Below are 21,472 nucleotides of genomic sequence, written 5' to 3'. Positions count from 1 at the left end.
ATAATAGATGGCATAACAATAAAATCATGAAAAAGAGAAGAAAAAGGAAAAAATATTTCGATTGCGAATGTGTTATTGTAAATGGCATTGTTGTTAGAAACAAATTGTGTGGAGCTAGCCTGCAGTTAAACATACGAGGTGTGGCTAGAAAAAACCGTACTGTTTTTACAAAATGTTTTATTGGTAATTCTGTACAATACGAACATTATCCTCTTCAAAGTACTCTTCTAAACTATCAATACACCGCAGTGCTGGAAATCATTTTCTAAAACCATGTTCATGACCATCGCTTTGATTTTCACAGATTCTACGGTCGTAAATCTGATTCTTTCAGTGCTGATTTGTCCTTTGGGAATAAAAAAAGTTGCACGGAGCAAGGTCTGGCGAATAGGATGGATGTTCTAACACTGAAATTCCATACTTGGCCAAAAAAGCCTTGAGTGACAATGCCGTGTGGGCTGGAGCATTGTCCTGATGAAGAATCCATGACTTTTCCACAAGTCAGGTCGTCATCTTCTTACTCGCTCACGAAGGCTCGTCCGCACCGTAATGAAATAATGTTGGTTGACAGTTTGACCTTCCGGTACCCAATACGAATCAATTCACCGACATTTGCGACATTTGCAATGTTTGATTCTGTTTTTGACGTGCAAGGCCGTCCAGGATGCTAGTCGTCCGTGATCACTTCTCGTCCCTCTTTAAACCTTTGAAACCACTCAAACAATTGAGTGCGTGATAAACACTAATCTCCGTACACTTCCTTCAACAAAACATAAGTTTCTGTGGCGGATTTTCCGAATTTCATAAGAAACTTCATATTGATACGCTGTTCCACTTTCACACTTAACATTTTTCCGACGGAGCACAGTGGTACGGTTCACTTCGTCCACAAGCTACAGCGGAACTGAGCGCCGCGCATCCTGGGGAATCACACGGTCGATAGGCAGGATATCATGTTATAAACTCATGCACCACTTGACCTTCACGCGCTTGCCGTTTATCGACAGCATCATCAATCCGTTTTTTTTTTATAGCCACACCTCGTACATCCCTAAATCTTCCGTGTCCAAATTCCTTCTCGATGTTCGGAATTTTCTAAATGAGATACTTGAAGGAAGATGTATTGGGCGCTCCGGATACAAAGATGCTGTGTTCTGCAAGTGGCCACCGAGGTCTCCTGACTTGCTTGTATACGTACCTCCACTGCCTCAAGATCTGGAAGATCATTGCCGCAATCGGGACAGGAACGTCGGAACCGGGGGGCAGGGGAGGGGCGACTTACCCCCAACTCATCATCGAGGGGGCAATATAGTATTTTTGCCCCCCCCCCCCCCCGTCGCATGTTAAAAATGAGATTATATTTTTTCGAACTTATCTCTGTTTTTGAATGAAATTCGAAACAAATACTTGTGATAAAAATAATTGATTTATTGATTGATTTAGTTAATTTTACTTCGCTTTTCTTCCGCTTTTGGCTAATCGCGAAGATAAGAATGATGATGGCACGATGAAATTGATGAAATGATATTCACAAATAACACCCATACCCACTTCGGGATTCGAACCCGGGACCCCAGGCTTCGTAGCGCGCTGCGATAACCACTACGCCACGTAGGTCGGCATGATGAAAAGATGTAAGATGTCTTAGAGGCGGATGAAATTTCTTCCTCTACAGCCTACCCCTTGCTACGAAAGTGTATGATCAACATGGACACTTTCTTGACACAGTTATAGTACCTGCGCAAGGAGGGATTTATTTATCATCCCCTCATCTCCCCTTTTAGCTAAAATAAACGTCATTAAGAAAATCAACAGCATCGAATAGTGGGTTAATTTATTTATCGTGGTTTTTCAGAAGCGCATACCTAATAAATAGCTAATAAAAATAAATGACAATATAATATGTATTAATAATTATGTATATATATGTTTACGTACATAAATATGGGTATATAATTATGTGAATATATAATACACATAGCCTATTTATGTATGTATACATATGTACTTATAGGGGGGAAAGAGATTGTAAAAATCGGTTGGTAAATTGGAAAACCTGCCCTTCCTCACTCTTGAATAAGTGTGGCGTGAATGGGTATATCGCCTTGATGTTTGTAGCGTGACACGAGGAATACACATTGAGTGCCACTGAGGTAGGTAGTTAGGTATTAACATTTTTTAGTTTCTGCTTCTAATGGCACCAATTTTATATAAATATGGGCACCGAGAGCGATGCTATATGTGTTTATAATCACGGAAGGTTTTGTGTACGATATTTTCATTTCTGCGAATTGTCAAATGATGAATGCTAAATTATTTAATACAATGAGAGAACGTAATTGACCCTTTAATATTCTAGTGGAGTTGAAGCGGAAACGTAAGAGTTAAAGGAGAATTGTATTGTTTTTTGTTGTCACTGGTGGGGACACAATACAAAACAAAAGTAAATCAAAACGTTAAAATAAACTCGCAACATATACAATACCTTCTACCTCCTAACTTAATCAAGTAAATACTTGGATTCTTATACAACAGACAATTGCAGATTGTAGACACACAAGATAGAATAAAGTTTCAGAATTGAATTTAATTTAAAAATTGAGATTCAGGCGCACTTTAGCTTGGAGTGTCGCAAAGAAAAACGTACATAATTTATAAAAAATGAACTACCAGTACCTAACTAACTCTCTACCCTTCTTAAACCCGAAGGATTATGGCTGCAGTAACAAAAGCCTTCCATCTGCCCCTATCCTGGGCAAGATCAATCCAATCTTTTCCACCCTTACCGATTTCCTTTAGGTCCATCTAAACGTTATCCTTCCATCTTCGTCTTGACCATCCTACAGGTCTCTTACCATGAGGTTTCCCAACAAGAATCCTGCAAACTCTTCTTTCCTCTCCCATTCGTGCCACATGGCCTGCCCACCTAAGTCTTATTGAAAATAAATTCTAAAAGAAAATACATTCCTTACATTTTTAGTTATTTGAAAATAATATTACTAAGATCACCTTGAATTCGTTCCACACACTCTGTCGATCAGTCTCTTGGGTAGGCTACACCACATTGCGCAGCATGGTCACAGGAATTTGAGCCACCTCTTTCCGGATTCGATCTTTAAGTTCATCGAGGGTGCGTGGTAGTGTTGGTTGGAAGACTTTTGCTTACAGATACCCCTGTTTCCAAAATGCACGCTGCCAATACACGTATTATTTAATACGATTTTTCCAGTGGCGTGCATACAAGGTAAGCTACCGAAGCATTGCTTCGGAATACAATATGCAATAAAGTAGCAGTATATTATGTCATTATAATCACACAATTATTCAATAATATCTAGATAAAACCGTCACATTTCTTCGCTACAAATATAACAAATACAGTCCTTGCAGGGCGCAATGAGGTTGAGCCGAAGCAATCTTCCTCTCGCATCTGTTAAGGAGTGGCAGACAGTTGCGCGTGCACCTCAAGGTCACGGGCCGTGTGCGTGTATTTCTTCTGCAACCGAAGCTAGCATCGGACAGTGTATGAGAGTGTTTAAACTCGAATTGTTTTCGGTTTTCCTCAGTTTACGGGTTTGGTTTGCCGAATGTATATGAAAATATGTTAAGGTACCAGGTATTATCTAGTAATATAGAACAATGTGTACTATAAAAGAGCTTTTGTCCAAGACGTTTTCTGCCCGTTCTTTCTCAGAAAAAATGAGATAATTAAAAACGGACGGCCAACACCAGAACTACCGAACTTGGTTCAAGATACCAGTAAATTCACTACACATTTTCAGTGTAATATGTATACCAAATGTGACTGGTTAGCCGATAGCGCTGAGCTAAATGCGGTGTTTTGCTGGTATTGTCTGTTGTTTGGAAAGGATAGAAATACTTCTTGGACCAAAACTGGGTACATGCATTTGGGAAATTTAGTGAAGTCAATAGGCGAGCACTGACTGTCTATTAACCATCTACGATCGTCTGTAGCTATAGCTGCTTTTGGGGAAAACAGAATAGAAACTCTACTTGATAACCAGCTTAAAAATGAAATGAACTATTACCAGCTGTGATTTCTATCAAGGCAAGCTTGCCCCTTGATTTGATATTGTTTACTTAAAAATTATATATTCAATGCTTCGGCTATCTAATTGGTCACCGCCAGGGGCGCCAACTTGTCAAAATTATTGGGGGGGGGGCTCTGATCACTGAAATAAATTAATGAATGACTTACTACCTCCCTTTTTTAAGTTTTGGCCTCAGTGTTCGGAATCTTGCAAAAGCCCATGAATTCCTTAAAAATATTAAAAAATGTATTTACAGTTCGAATGCAAAATGTCAATTGTTCACGAATGGATATGTCACAAGTTTCGTCAACCATAATAGCAAAATATTCCCGACTTTTAATATCTGCTACCACGGAGCGCAAAACAGATCTCTCTAATATATCAGTGATTTCGTTCTGAATGTCATGTGAGAGCCATTTGTAGCCCGAACGTCCCATCCACTCTCATAGTTCATGCACATCTTCTTTTGAAACTCTTTTTAGTAAATATGTTAACAATACTCATAATTATATACTTAGTATATAGTAATACGTAGGGACATTGAATTTTCGCGATGCGCGAAATCGCGAAATGTGAAAAAAAGATACAATTTTGAACATTCTGCACGTAACTACACCCCCAATGATGAAATATGCACGAGTTTTATTCGCGAAGTAATGCGAAATGTGTGCTTTTCCACGAAATGGACGCTTTTTCGCGAAATAACAGCGAAATATCATCATATTAAGTAGAAAACACACAAAAACTGGCAATCGAGGTTGTGTGCGCAAACTGTCGATTTGTAACGAAACGTTTGCCTAAAGTTTCCTACCACTTGCAGCTGAAGAACGTTTTATCTTCGATCACATCAGGAAGACGCTGCAAATTGGGATTTCCCATGCACATAGTCTCAGTTCGAAAACTTCGCTCCCTGTCAAGCTGCATTCGTTTCTCCCCCCGAATGTCTACTCAACTTCCAGGTTCATTGAACTTGCTAGCTTTTTTTGCCCCTGCACTATGGCCTCTAAATACTAAGCCTTGTCTATCAAGAAAAGTAAACTATCCTTGCCCCACCCAATCGCCGCTACTGACAATTACAGTTGAAATCTAAGTACTTGTGCATGTGTACAGTATATAAAAATGAAGTAGTTTATCAATTTATAGCTCTTTTATATGTTGTTTCCTCTCATGATGAAAACGTGTGTGCCAATTTAATTTTTTTCCACCGCTGGTATATACCGCTGATCTAACATTTAATTTACAGCTCTCCTCAGTTTTTATTTACCATAAATTTGTCTCCCTAGTAATACGTCATGTGTTTTGCTGTCTCTGGTCATAGCCCGCCAAAGTTGATGGATTAACGATCTCAGCCCCCAAAGTTGATGGTCTAGAACATTTCAAATGTGTATTTAAAGTTGAGATCATGTGTCACAATTCTGGACGCATCAAAAATCCTATTTTAGGCAAATTATGGTGGATTTATTTAAATAAAAAATTATAGAATAATGTACATAAGGATTTTGTAGATATCAGAATCACTTTTGGTGAATGTACATTAATCTCTAATCATTTAATAGTGTTTATTAGGCTCTACGAAAGGAAAAGAAAGGGAAAAAAATATATTTACGGATGGGGTGAAGCTCGTATGAAAGGAGATGTAATATGTCAAATGTAAACACACTTACATTTCTCTTGATTTAAAACTCAATCACTTTTGTGGGCAAAAATGCAAGCATTTTGTGTTGAAAAATATACAAAATACTAATCATGTTAAAATCGTAAATAGTGTCATTATCAGTAAACAGTAAATAAACATTATAGTTTCATTATCGCACTCAACAAACATTTCCATAGTAGGTTCATATATACGATATCAGAAACAGAAAAATATATTTTTGCATATAATTTATTATTTGCTTTAATTAAACTATTCAAATATTTTACAGGGCCGTTTACTAGAAAAAGTATTTCTATAAAAAACATATATCTGTATGTATGGTGCCAAAAACCATACAAGCAATTTTAAGCGTGATTTTTTTTAAAAAAATAAAAAAATCCGATTGTGCGGAACGTATAGGTTATATATATATATGTATACGTCAGCAGAACTGACGAATAAAGCATGTGAGACTGTTAATAACAAGAAATTTTACAGACAACTAAGCGAGGTAGTTCAATTACGTAAGAAAAATAATGCACACCCCTCCCCCCACGTACTTGCTTTTCATCGGCTTGACAATACTTCATTTTTTCAAGAGTATAATATTGTTTAGGTTAATAACGGCGATATGATTCCTCTACACTAAATTTCCAGGTGAAAATGTATGGGGACATGGAGGTCCGGAAGAGGGGGGGGGGGGGAGCAAGGTGTTCACATACATAATTTTATTTCAGTCACAGTAATTTACATTAATTATTTTGATTCGGATGCAGGAACGTGATAATTTTACACTTAAGTGGCGTTTTTTGAGAAGATAACACTAATGGGAACAATATGCGTCGGACCCCTTGATTACAATACATCATCAAGCAGTTTTGCTATGAAGAAAATTATTGGTCTCCATAAACTTGCACTAACCTTAATGTTGTTCACAGTGACGGATACACGTGAGAGAGGGAAAATCATTTACAGAATCTTTGGTAAACCTGATGGTAACAGCCCTACAGATAAGGTCTCGCTGATAACACCTGAAGTTTCTTCGTGTTTGGTTGGATGTAACAGATTCTGTCTTGATCAAAGACGATGAAGACAACAAGATACCCCGATGATGGTATATTCCATGTGCCGAAGCGTATCACATGTCCAGTGCTGCCACCTGTGGTCAAGCGTTGGAAAAAAAGTTCAATCTAAAATACTTGAATTTTCAACCTACTTTACACCGGTAAAATTCAATGGTAGCCTAAATTGCTATGTTGCCACATGCTTTGCCCGGAATTCAGTACGTCATCGCAATAACGTGCTGTACTGTGTAAATTAAGAAGTGGTAACGTTGAAAATTCAAGCACTTTAGATTGAAACACACATATTCGCAACAACTTCATCTTCTGTCCATGTTTCCATATGTACAATAACAATAAAGTTACCCTATGGGACCAGACTTTTGAATCACCCTGTATATAAGAGGAATTTAATAATTTTATGTTTCAAAGCTGTATTTCCAGCCATGAACTGAGTTTCATGGACAATTGTAAATAACAAGCGGGAGTGATAGCATGTTCTCTATCAAGGATTGGAGGCCATATCGTTCACAGAGGTCGTCCGGAAATGGGGCTAGGGAGGTCTACGTCCCCCCTGGATATTCAGTGCCGAGTAAAAGACAAATTTCTTTCATGGATTTCAATATCAGTATATTTCATTAAGTGTTTAAAATATTATGTATTCCAAATAAAAAGTATGATTGTGTCACTAGTCTTAGAAATGTCCCATGATAGTTTTATCTTCCAAGAATTTAATTACTGATTTTCTTATACAGTATAATAGTTGGAATTTGTATAACAAAATGGACCTTTCTCCGGCTATTCTGAATCGTTTTTGTGTTAGTATTGATTCAAATAAATCATAAATGACTGGAACACATTATATATATATATTGTATATTTTGCCATAGAACCCTATAAACATGGTAACACTGTTAAGCCTTGCTTCCATGTTAATAAAACATTAACATACTGACCAAGGCAGAATTTATTGTATAGAAATTATATATACACTAAAAAAGTAACGTTTCCACCTTCTAACAGGGTATTCTTCAGACGAATATTCACACTAGAAGGATAGAAATTACAAAAAATCATCATATATATACACACTACCAGACAGGGTCAATACACAAAACAAGATGAAGGCCAGTCTTGATCTCAGAACATTTCCTGTCAGGAATTCCTGAGTGTGGAATCTCCTGACAGGTGATTGGCAGGTACCTGGTAAAGTTATCAATTCCTCCACTAATGGACCTAGACAGATTCCTTATCTCCTGAACTCCTTCCCCCTCTCTTCTTTCTTCGTTATTCTTCCTTGTTCTTTACTCCTTCCTTTCTCTCATCCTTTCCACTCTTTCTAACACTCCTCTCCATTCCTTATTGATTTTCAGCCCCCCATTCCAGTTCATTTTTCTTCTTCTCCAATTTTCTCTATTTCCTTTGCTCCTTTCCACTTTCTCACTATTCCTCTCTTCTCCTTCCCTATCCTGACCTGACAAGAATAGAGGAAACCATGGAAGATGAGCTCTCCATATTTACCAGGGAATATATGAGAAGTTGGCAGGAAAAGTTTAGAGAGAAGATAAAAATGAAGAGGAAGAAGAAAGGAAAGAGACTAGGATGGAGTGAGGAAAGAAGAGAATGAGAAGAGGGGAGGACAGAAGAAGAAAAGTGGTGGTAATCGGGAGGGTGGAAATTTCGGAAGAAAAGGAAGCTTTTTGAAACTAGGTCGAGGACATCAAGGAAGCAGTGCTCCAGATAAAAGAAGAGGCAGAAAAGGACAAGAATAGAAGGAAGACATCAGCGATATTGAAGAAAGAAATGGAAAAGTAGAGAATATTAGATAATTTAAGTCAGAAAGAAAGAGAAGGCATGAAGAAAATCAAGGCAAGAAATGATATTGTTGTGGAGCAGGCAGATAAGGGAGGAGCCGTTGTAGTTATGGAGAAAGAATAGTACGAGAGGAAGTATGAAGATCTAAAAGAGGACAGCTAGGAGGAGATTTGTGATTCAGAAGAGGAACAAAATATTAGAGAGAAGATCATAAAAGACTGTGGGAGGAGAGGATTTAGAAAATGCATAAAGGAGACAGGGAGAACCAAGTTTGAAAGGCTTTCCCAAGATACACAAAGAGAAGATAAAATTGAGACCAGTAATGGATTACAGGAACAATGTTTTGGAACCCTTGGAAAAGAAGTTATAGAAGGGAATTTGAGTGTTAGTGAAAGAGCAAGAAAGCAGAGCAGTGAGGAACAGTGAGCAGGTGGTGGAACTTATAAAAGGACTGAAGGTGAGTGGGGACAAGACGACAATGTTTAGATTAGATGTAAAAAGCATTTTCCCAAGCATCAAGAGGAGTCACATAGTGGAAATTGTTAGGAAGAGAATGGGACAAGAAATAATAGGAGAATGGGACGGAGAACGTGTTGTGAAAGCTCTGCAAACTGTTTGGGATAATGGTTACTGCAAAGTTGGGGAGAGAATAATGAAAATGAGTGAAGGCCTAAATATAGGCTCTTGTTTAAGCCCAGTGTCAGCAGAATTGGTAATGAACGAGTGAGAAAAGAAGGTGATCGAGAAAGGACGGGACAAAATAATTCTGTTCTGCAGATATGTGGACGATTGTTTCGGCATATGGAGGGGAACAAGGAGGCAGCTGGACATATTTGTCAAAAAATAGAAGAGGAAGCACGAGGAATATTACTGGAGCTTGAAATAGAATAGGAAGCGAAGATAAGTTTCCTAGATATAATTATGAAAAGGGAGAGAGGAAAGAAGATTGAGACCACTTGGCATCAGAAAAAGTGTGTAGCAGGGGTCTTCTGTCACAAGAGAAGTGATGTGAGTGAAGGGACAAAAATAAATTTTATGAAGAATATGGAAGACAGAATCAGGAAAATATGCACGAAAGAAGAAGAAAAAGAGAGCAAAATAGAGAGCCTATGGGAGCAGCTAGAACAGAATGCGTACAAAAAGGAAGACAGACTTGACGTAAACGGAAGAAGAAGGAAGCAAGAAGATAAAGAAACAGCAGAGGGGGAAGAGAAGGGAAAAGAAAGGTGGTTTGGTATAAGGAGTATGGGGAAAGCCACAGACACGACAAGCAAAGTGCTTAGAAAAGCGGGCATAAAAACATACAGAAAGGGAGGTCGCAGCATTTTAAGGATTACGGACAAGAAGAAGGAAGAAAAACACAGAGGAGGATGAGGAGAGGATTATATATGAGGTTCAGTGCAAGGAATGTGATAGTGTGTACATAGAGGAAACAAAAAGAGACTGAAAGACAGGTTACGGCAACATGAGGATGATTTAAGATTAAAAAGGGAGAAAAATGCTACAGTGAAGCACACAAAAGAAACAGGACACGACATAGAATGGGAAAAGGCTAGTAGAATAGGGAGGGAGAAGAGAGGAATAGTGCGAAAGTGAATTAAGGTAAAGGAAATAGGGAAAATAGGAGAAGAAGAAATAATGAACTGGAATGGGCGGCTGAAAATCAACAAGGAATGGAGAGGAGTGTTAGAACGAGTGGAAATGGTGAGGGAAAGGAAGGTGAAAAGAAGAAGAAAGAATAACGAAGAATGAAGAGAGAGGGAAGAAGTCCAGGAGATAAGGAATCTGTCTAGGTCCATTAGTGGAGGAATTGATAACTCTCACCAGGTACCTGTCAATCACCTGTCAGGAGATTCCACACTGAGGAATTCCTGACAGGAAATGTTCTAAGATAAAGACTGGTGCCTTCATCTTGTTTTGTGTATTGACCCTGTCTGGGAGTGTTTATATATAAGATGAAGTTTTGTAATTTCCATCATTGTAGTGTGAATGTTCGTCTGAAGAAGACCCTGTTAGTGGGTGGAAACGTTACCTTTTTAGTGTATATATTTTCTATACAATAAATTCTGCCTTGGTCAGTACTTTAATGACCTATAAACATACACCATCCTATAAATATTGTTATACAAAGAAAAGAAAGCACAATTTATACTTGTTTTCTAGATGGGATAACTGAGCCAAGCGTACAATGCGAACAAGAATAATACTAACTTGCTTTGTGGCGACCTCTGTTAATTAGGATTTCTACTATGAAAAGTCATGCCTTCAATTTGTTTCATAGATAAACTTTTGCACTTTTCAGAATTTAAGCCAGTTTTAAAGTTATTACATACACTCATTGACAGAAAATTTTAAGCTCCCAGAAGGAAAGGCCCAATTTGAACGTCATTTCGTTCACGTATGTGGTACCTTCGATATGTGTGTGTAAATGATTAGAGTTGCAATGATTTATAAGAATACCTTGTAGTCGCATCAGACAGCGATACCAGCACTTGACGGAGTTCAAAAGGAGCCATATTTGGAGTCTGCATGAGACTGATTAGTCGAATCGTGCAATTGCCAGGCATATCGGGCATTCAGATGTCACGGTGGCCAGATGTTGGCAGCAATGGATACGTGAAGGTACCTACAGACGCAGTGAAGGTTCCGGTCGACCAAGACTGGTCACACCAAGGGAGGATCGCAGTATTGTGCGCAAATCATTTTGCAACCCCATTACATCTCAGTCTGCTATCCGGACATACGTACAGGACTCTACAACACCCTGTGTCATCCCGCACCATTGGTCGTAGACTGGCAGCAGCCGGACTACGACTTCACAGTCCAATGCGGAGACTGCCGTTATCACCAGAGCACAAACGGCTGCGTTTGGAGTGTTGCCGTAACTCGGAGACATGGACTGCTGACGACAGTAACGAGTGGCGTTGAATCATGTTCAGCGATGAATCTCAGTTCTGCATTACCACGGATGACCACCGTGTTCGAGTAGGCGGTGCCGAGGGGAGAGGACACATCTGGAGATTCTGATGGCACAGCGCTACGTCACGGACATCCTGCGTCCTCGTGTGTAACCCCTCTTGAGACAGCATCCTGGTACAGTCTTTCAACACGATAACGCTCGTCCGCACACGGTGCATGTGTCTATGGACTGCCTGCATCATGTTGAGGTACTCCCGTGGCCAGCAAGATCCCTTCCCTATAGAACATGTAAGGGATCAGTTTGGACGTCAACTTAGACTCAGTGCCGATTTGTAGGATACCGAGGGTAAGTTACAACGGCTGTGGGCCGACTTGCTTCGGGACAGGATAAAAAAGCCTCTACGAGTCCATTCCAAATCGAATCGGCGCATGTATCAAGACCAGAGGGGGTGTCATATCCTACTGACATGGGGTTAGCAGCGCCCGTAGTGCACACACTGTTGTCCGTTTGATCTGATTTTGTAATCATTGCATTACAGTTACATAACCTGTCAACAGATGCAGCTTCATTTAAATTCCACCACTCCTTTTAGGTGCTTCGTTTTTTGTTGTCAATGTGTCTATTAGAAAGTACTTTATTACTGAGTGATGATATCGTATCAATCCCTAAGATTATATGTTTATTTTATAAAGCCTCTCTGAATGCTTCACGTTGACCAGGGCATTCACTTGTTTTTCTCAGTTGTCTCAGCCTCTGAGGCATGTAAACAATGCACAGTGTTGTGCTATGCAAACCTCCTAAGCTATTCAGGAAACAGGTAGTTTCTTCTGCCTATGGAGTCAGCGGTTTGCATAGTGACAATTAAAAACACGATTCGGCATGGAGGAAGAGCTCGATGGCCTAGGGATATAGAGGTGAGACAAGCTGAGAGGAGACTGACTTTGGATGGGAGTTGAGAAGGGAGAAGAGGTTAGGAGATCAGTGGGGCAGAAGTGAGACGACGCTCTGGTCAACCAATTGAGAAGCCAACAGAGGACTTCGTATATTTTATTCATCATAATTCATCAGATAGACAGGTAACTATCCTAACACCCAGCCATGATTCAGGTTCAAAGGTTCACAAAACCCAACGAGTGACCATTGTATTTTCTGCAGTTTAGTTCCTTAATCTTATTTGTACCTTTCGTATTGCCAAGCGTTAACTCGTCATGCCAATGACGAGGGCTCTCATCAGAGGATGAATGATGAGTAACTTACATCACCCAGCAATTAATTGCACAATGACTGGTTCAGATCCCATCATTCTTTAGAATGATACGGTATGATGAAATTGTTGAAGGAACACTCACAAAGAACATACATGGCCAGGCCGGAATTCGAACCTGGGACCCCCAGCGTCGTTGAGCTCTTTGCTAACCAGTCCTCCACGGAAGTCGACTGTGTTCCAATATTAAAATTCATTATGAATAATAAGAAATAATGCTCAAATACAGAAAATTTATTAGGAATAATAACGAAATAATGAAACTTAAATAAATTATCTTTCTTAGGCTTTCCAACTTCAATTCTAACCCTCCCCCCCAAAATATTATTAATTCAATGTCACAACATATATGGTAACAGTCGCCAATGTTTCGCAATTGTATCTTCCATTTCAGGGCAGATGTTGTTGAAAAATACAAGATAGAAGGAGACTTCTTCATGCCGAACATTGTCTTCGATGCCATATGCGAGATGAAAGGAAGGGTACTGCGTATTCCAATCCACGGCAAGGGACCCTTTCGGGCAGTTTTGAGTAAGTCCAATCTATGAATTTACTATGTGAACATTGTTCAGAGTTGAAAAGGAACGCAATGCAAATAATTTACTCAAGTTTTAAGTTTTTTTGTTATAACTATGAGTTACCTTCTTATACTATCGCATATTCAGGAATATATTTGAAGGGTTCGGTGCGGAGTACACCCAGTTTCCACCAAACGCCAAAACTAATTGCTTAGAGCCAGGGTTGTTAAAGGTCCAGGAATTTTAAATAAATTCAATTCCGGTCCAGGAGAGAAAATCAGTAAGTGTAAATAGGTTTAGGACCGTGAGTAACCTTTTTATCTGTAAAGTATTTCAATTCGGTTCAGGAACCTTTTTACGAGATCAATTTTAATTCGGTCCAGAAAACTTTTTGCAATGAAACAATACGCAACTTGGACCGAATTTAAATTGTGCGAGAAAAGAGGTTCCGGTCCCAATAGAACCCATTAGAATTTATGGGTTCCTGGACCTTAAACAACCCTGCTTAGAGCTCTAAACCTGGCGCATTTATAAACCTAACAATTTCTAACCTCGTTGCAAGCTGGATGTGCCTCGCACCAGATCTATGTTTGAAGGGAGGTTAGCAGAAATTCCCCCTGTGGCCCGCCTAAGAGCAAGGATTACCACTTCACCGCAACTTGCCTAATCTCACTTACTTAATTGATTCCGTGGCTATGTAGATGAAGTGTAGTTAACCCAGCCATATTGAAACGTCACCACTATTATCGTACAGACCTCTACAACAATCTCCGTACAACAGTCCTTTCCAATTGTGTCTTCTCTGACTGCGTCTTGGCGCATCTCTCTCTTGGATACTGCGACAATGAACAATAACGGATTTTTATAATTCTAGTTTACACACAGAACCCAGAACGTGCAAATTGACACATATAGCCTATGTTTACTCCAATAACACATTAACGTGCATAAACTGTAATATACGCAATTTTTGGTGTGTCAAAATGCATAAAAGGGCACTTTTATCAGCTGGTATTCCATGTGATGCACTAAAAATGCATCAATTCGGAATATCAGACAAGATCATTTCAAAGATAACAAAACTACACATTTAGCTGTGTCAATTGTTGCATTGAAAGTGATTTATTTTTATCTTTGAAATTATCTTATCTGTTCTTCCCAATAGATGCATTTGTAGTGCATCACACGTAACACCAGCTGATGAAAAGGTCCCTTTTATGCATTTATGTGCTTTTGACACACAAAAAGTGCATCATTTGCAGTTAATACACGTTAATGTGTTATTGGGGTCAACATATAGGCTTACGTTTTGGGTTGTGTGTGTAGAATGCATTGAAAAAGCTCCATTCTTCGGGAAACTTCTAGAATCCGGAAATCAACGTAACAATGAACTTAATATTAGAGGAAACCTGGGTAATACCGAACAAAAAGGTAATGGCGAACAACAGATTTTCTGCTTTCCTTCCTTTATAAGAGTGATCCAATTGGTGCTGCCACCTAGCGCCTCTCAAGTACAATGCTTTAAGCTCCTAGCGGCATCATTTTTCTGTGAGACATCGAAGCCAGCGGACAAAGATTGCTTTTTCCAGCTTTGCTTGTAATTTATGTGCTGTATTTACTTTGAGATGAGAGGGAATTGTATATTATTTTTCATGTCGTTTACTCTTGTAGAATCAAATACAAGAAACGAATCAGAATGATTGTGGTTTGCGTCTATACGAGACAAACTCTTGAAAAGAAAAACCTTGCACAAATGATATGTAGAAGTTGAAAAGGAAGAGACCTACCACGAACAAGCCTTCCTGTAGTAAAAATTTGACCGAAGATTCTTTCTGAAGATACTTAAAAAGCAGTGTTCCTTATTATTTACTTCATTTGTCTTCATAGTGTCTATTTTTGACAAGGGGTAATTGAAAACACGATGTTCGTCTTACCCCGAAAATCCTGGCAATGCCGAATATGACATATGTCTTTTTCTTACTTTCTTGTGCAAAGTAAATAACTTGGGAACATTGTTACCCAGTTGATTTTGAAGGGAAGGTATTAAGGTTTCCATAGAACATATACAGCGTCTAAAATGTTTTCAAATACAGTTGAATCTGAGTTATACGAATGTCAAGGTGAAGAGAAAGTAATGCGTATAACCAAGAATTACTTACAATTCAGATTTAGATATCATGTCACATCATTATTAAAATACACATATGTAATTGAATCTGTTTTTAGGAACAGGATATACGCAATACAAGTTATTTCTGTCATTTCTCGTTCATTAACGAATATAAAAGTTTGATTCTTAAATACATTAAATTTGCACTTTATTAGTGTACACTTTGATACTGAAATACTACAGTCGACACTGTAGTTTTATAGTTTTACTACCCAATTTTGTTATGCTTTACTTGCTCCGAAGAGAGTAAGCTGCCTTGGCTCGACCTGTTACGTATTTTCGTTACTTCCCAAGGCAAATAAGTTGCATTACACAATCAAAAGTAACAACACGGCTTGATCGAATTAAGACATAAAGTAACTACCTTATTTTTTACCATGGATATTAATGAAAAACTGTTCTTTATCTCAATGATACCCAGATGTTCAGTTTAAAAAAATATAAAAATACTTATTTATTTCGTGGATTAAATACCGTATATACAAAGAATTACATAAGAAATAACTCCCACATTAAAAGAATGACACGATTCTCTTTAATTATATACTATATCTGTAGTAATAAAGGAGTGGTTTCTTTCAGTGGCTCGAAAAACAAGTTTCTTTAAAAACAATAATAATATCTTCCAGTAACTGAACGTTGGCTTATCGCCAAATGATTCAGAATAAATACGTGGACTCTCAATACATTATCGGACGCTAGCCACAGCCACTAAACGAAAATAACTACTCCCTCTGTTCCATAATTATTGTCCGGTACACCTTTGGTTGTTGTCTCATAATAATTGCCTGATATTCAAACTGTGACATTGGTGTATACAGAAGTTGAACATGAAACAAGGGAATGAGCCATACAATTTTGCTACTCAAGGATCAGTACAAATTGTGCTTTCCATCTGCCTCTTCGTCTGTAATTTCTGTACTACCATTTTGGCATACCGGACTATAATTATGGGACAGAGGGAGTATATTCTCCAGGAAGTGAACGTTGGCTTGTCGCCAAACGATTCAAAAATAATTACGTGGACTGCTTATGCATGATCGGCCGCTAGCCACAGCCACTCTATACAGACGTCGAGAGGACCTTCAAGGTCTCCCCTCTTGTTCAAGAAACATTATAATGACGATGCCCGTAAAAAAAAAACATGGTCCCTAAAAAGCTCGCGGGGGTGAGTGGCGCCCGACCTGAGTCAACTGCTAAACGTAACATTGATGTGCTATTGAGCACATCATAGTCCCATGTTCGGTCTTTTGCCTAGACTCAGTCTTCCCTTCAGAATAGATCCAGTCAAGCCGGATTTCTCCTTTGGGGAAACCTCCATTCATGCTTGGCATGCACTAATATGCTAACTACCTACATGACATCGGGATTTGCTTAAACCTGGTTTCAATCTTGGAAAGAGATTTTTACCAGGCGGCGAAAATAGAATAGATGTTGGAAAGAACTACAAACTAGGAAGAGAACAAAGAGAAGGGAAGCTATTCCGCCGGATCCTTTATATAGGCCCTCCGAAGAATGACCAGTAAACTGGAAATTTTAAAAATAACCGCCTTCCCCAACCCTGCTTCCACTTATGTAGGCCAAGCCACTAGTACGTTAACTTTAAAACTGCACAAAGAAAGGGGTTACATTGGTATTAACAAACCATCATATTTAACATGCATAAAAACTAATAGAAAAAGGACCATGTACTGATTCTATCATTACAATTTTTAAAAAATCGTCTAAAATAGCATTTATTTTACTAATGTCTGTGCACAACGAGGTAGAAGCGATGGCTAAATCTGCAGCTATTTCAGTTTCACTTAGCGTCCACTTCCGGTATAATTTTTCCTTTCTGGTCTGTTTATCAATATTTGTAACTGTAGAATTCAATCTAAAAGTTGTCTGCATATTGTTAATTGCATAATTTCTTGTGTCCCTAAACTGTACACTATTAGGTGACATATTATTTCGATAATGTTCCTCATTGCAGGTTGGAATAAATCTTTTGTTTCGTTTCCAGCAAACACGATTTTGAACATGCGGTTCATCGAACGTTGTTTTCACATGGGTTGTTGAAGATTCATCAGATGAATAAGTAAATGAATTAGTCACCCCCGAGTCAACTGCATTTCTAGCCATTTCACGTGATGTCTTAGTTTGAGAACTATTTTGTGCAAGGGAAGGTTTCAGATTTCCTTTTGTGTTGCGTTGAGAATTTGCATAATTAGTTTGTAAAACATCAACACAAGATTCTATATGTTGCAACCTGTTATTACAATCAGTAATATACGTAATGTGTAACTTTTCCTCCTTTCTGCCCTCCATAGCCGACCAGTAGCAACTGAAAAATGTCACTTCTGTGACATTGTTGTAGCTTGGTTACGTACCGAATGACGTATAAATGCATTACGCAGGTTTAATTAACACGTTTTTAAATTATATGTTGCGGGGACCTACAGTAATTTACGTATAAAAGAGAATTACGCTGAACTGAGTTACGTATAATGCAGTCTCAACTGCAATTCCATAATTCATCATCAAAGCATAGTGTTCGGCAATATCCCGGTTTACCTTAAGAACAACTAACTTAAACGCAATGGCCAGAAATTGATTGATTGATTGAATTGGTGTTTTAAGTTCACTTTATGCACAGTAAGGCTAATCGGGACTGGACCCACAGTTTAAAGTGGGATCCAAACCATTGTGATCCTCCACCGGGTATCGAACCCGGAACCCCTTGATGACAAGGCGACGACGGCGCCATCGGGGAGGCCCTTAATGGCCAGAAATGAAAAAAAGTTTTATATATCCCTCTCTCGTTGCTAATGTTTTTATGAGTGTTCATTAACTTTAGTGTTATTTCTCTCACGCACAGATAACACGAAGGCCCACGTCGTGCTGAACGGACGCAAGGCCGAGAAGGATGGACAGTTGTACTATGGAGCCAAGAAGGTGACAATTAATCTCGACATTGGAAAAGCAAAACTGGAATTTGATAATCTCTTCACCGGAGACGGGTTGCTCGGTAAGTTTATACAGGGTGTTTGTGATAAAAAGGATTTAGACGTGCACTCAGGAAAACTAAGTGCATCATATCGATTGATGCACCAGAATGCATCGATTGATGCAGTACAGTGTGTTTTATGGCTGCTTCAAAGAATAAGATTCACATTTGATGCATTTGGGTGCATTTTTGTGTGTCGTGAAAGAAACACCAAAGTGCATCATTTGATTCAAGTGAGGATTTCTTTCAGTCGAGATGCACTTCAATGCATCAGTTGATATTCTTTGATGCACTTTCCTGCATCTTTTTGGATGATGCACTTAAACGTTTGGTCTGAGCTGCAGAGTTTAAGTAGCTCAGACGAAACGTTTAAGTGCATCATAAAAAAAATACATTCTGGTGCATCAAAGGGCATCAACGTATGCATTAAAGTGCATCTGGGCTGAAATAAATCCTCACTTGAATCATATGATGCACTTTGGTGTTTCCTTCACGACTTACTAAAAATCACCCAAATGCATCAAATGCGAATCTGATTCTTTGAAGAAGCCATAAAACACAATTTAGTGCATCAATAGATGCATTGTGGGGCATCAATCGATATGATGCATTTAGTTTTTTGTGCGTGGGTGGGTGTGCGGGCCTGTAGTTATGTTTTAGTGTATTTGTTGTCTGCACCGCTTGCACTACGTTCTGGAGCGGTGTAGTGTGTGGTGTATGAGCACGTGGTGCGTGCTATCTAATAAAAGGAACGTTTAAAACAGCGACAGACCTGTCTGTGGTTGGTTGATTTAGTGCTTTGAAGCCCACTTGTTGACTACTAGCCACATTTAAAACCTTGCATTCTGCTTTTTTTTTTGGCCTTTTGCCTGTCCGGATGAAGCGAAGTCCGGCTTATCGGGGTCCGGATTAACGAAGTTTTACTGTACATAGAAAGTCATGTAAATCATCCATTGAAATAAAAAGTTCAACAAGGTTCAGAAGGGGTCTCGGATTCGATACCCGGTGGAGGCACATAGTGTTTCGGATCCCACTTTAAGCTGTAGGTCCAGTCCCGATTAGCCTTATTGTGCATAAAGTGGACTTAAAACACCAAGTCGCCCAATCAACAAGGTTCAGTCTAATTTCACTTATCCTTCATCTTGAGGTTTTTGATGTCTAAGGTACGACGCCATATTCTGAAGTTTGCAACATTAAATTCACGAGAAGCTTTGCATAAACTTTTCCATAATGGAAACTAACTTTGTCATTATTTGTCAATTTCAGAACGTAAACATTCTAATCAAGGACGCAATTAGGGAGGAGGGGGTCCGGACCTCCTAGAATAACTTACCAAATGCTAAAATAAAATAATGCAAATTTGCTTTTTATGATTTTTTGTACTATAATCGATTGTTATTTATTTCTTATGAACTTGGAAGACAGAGATTATTATTTATATTGAGATTATACTGCTATTATGGACAGTACCAAAGAAGATTTATGCACACTACTACTTATAACAATATGCATAAAATATTAATCAGGAACTTTACTTTTCGTCAACTGGATCTATCATCAGTTTTTATTGTTCAATAAATATTCAATTCTCTATCTATTTGACATTAATTTCCTTGTTTATATTCAAATTTTGACGATTACACACAAGCTAGCTAATACATATATGATGTTATATCTACATTCTTACACATTCTTTTTACATATTCATGTAATAATAAAAATGCAATATTAATAAATTTACGTATTTTAATTAATATTTAATTTAATTATGTAAATGTAAACATTATTATTATTATTGAGACACATGGTTCGGACTCCTCCCAGAAATATACTTCTAAGTGTCTGATTCTAATCTCTCTCTGTGGTTCCAGGTGAAACATCGAGGCGATTCCTGCGTGAAAACTCCCTGGCAATAATCAATGATTTGAAGCCAGGGTTGGAGGAAGTGGTATCTCGCATTGTGGACAGCATCGCCAACAAGGTGTACGACAGTACACCGTACGAGAAACTCTTTCCTCTGTTGTAGTTCTTGCAAACGTTTCATCATTCACCCCAACAAGAAGGAAACCATCATCAATCAGCACGAATCATCAACATCCCGTTAGCAACCGAGAATTAGTAGATCTGGCAGAACTCTAGTGGTCTGCAATAGATCGCGTTGTGCTTGATCTTAGGATTATCAATGGTGTGTATGAAAATAGTTTTGAAAGGGTCAGGTACCCATTAATAAAGAACGTCGGTTGCGTCACTGTGTCTGATTTAGAATTACTAACCAACAGTTAAAAATATATTATGATATCTTGCGTAAAATTTGTTTCTCAGCACTCCACCAAGAGGACATTAGAAGAACATTGCTGGGTTGTAAGGCGTGGCCTTCATTGAAGGTACTCAGCTTTCAACCTCTTTTACTTCGTCCTGGGTTACATTTTTGCAGGCAAACGAGTCTCTGGCGCTGGATTCACAGCCAGTATAATTCTCTGAAAAAAAATATTCCAGAAGACATCAACTAGACGATATATCGTCACGATATTTTAGCATATGTATCGTGTCATAGACATACCGTCACAATATTTGGTTATAACATATATAGTGTTGACAATATATCGTCAAGATACAACTACATACAGGGGCGCCGACTTGTCAAAATTATTGGGGGAGCTCTGATCACTGAAATAAATTAATGAATGACTCACTCTCTCCCTTTTTTAAGTTTTGGCCTCAGAGTAGTGTAATTGATGATACAACCAGGACAACAAATGATGAGCCCCCCTCGGGCAGAATTGGTCACACTTAAAACAAGCTCAACATGCTCATATGAGTTTTTTGCTCAAGTGTAGCACCCCGTCTAATCCAAGATTTTTGTAAAAATGCCCTCGGGAATTTCCCGAAGCTACAGTGTACAAATGATGAGCCCCCTCAGATTGATTTGCCCACACTTATAAAAGGCATTTCTGTGAGATTGTTGTCCATAAATTTGTTAAAAATATGCCCCTCTTGATATTGTTTTGGATACACTTGAAATTAAGCCAAAATCCTCATAAAACCCA

The 21,472-nt window shown here is 38.6% G+C and overlaps 1 protein-coding gene across 1 annotated transcript in view; it reads left to right on the top strand.

Annotated features, from left to right (window-relative positions):
- LOC145994378 (protein takeout-like) overlaps positions 1–20,670 on the top strand; it is a 61,638-nt gene extending 40,968 nt beyond the window's left edge. The window contains exons 4-6 of the mRNA XM_083130490.1: positions 13,143–13,279; positions 18,297–18,446; positions 20,297–20,670. Coding sequence (XP_082986616.1) covers positions 13,143–13,279; positions 18,297–18,446; positions 20,297–20,451 — 442 coding nt within the window. The 3' untranslated portion in view covers positions 20,452–20,670. The remainder of the gene's footprint in view (positions 1–13,142; positions 13,280–18,296; positions 18,447–20,296) is intronic.
- The last annotated feature ends 802 nt before the right edge of the window (positions 20,671–21,472 follow it).

The sequence above is a fragment of the Lepisma saccharinum genome, chromosome 10 (genome assembly GCF_977018435.1).
Source record: "Lepisma saccharinum chromosome 10, izLepSacc3.1, whole genome shotgun sequence".
NCBI classification, from domain to species: domain Eukaryota; kingdom Metazoa; phylum Arthropoda; class Insecta; order Zygentoma; family Lepismatidae; genus Lepisma; species Lepisma saccharinum.
Note: the sequence above shows the minus strand (reverse complement) of the source record. Positions and strands in the feature narration are given on the sequence as shown.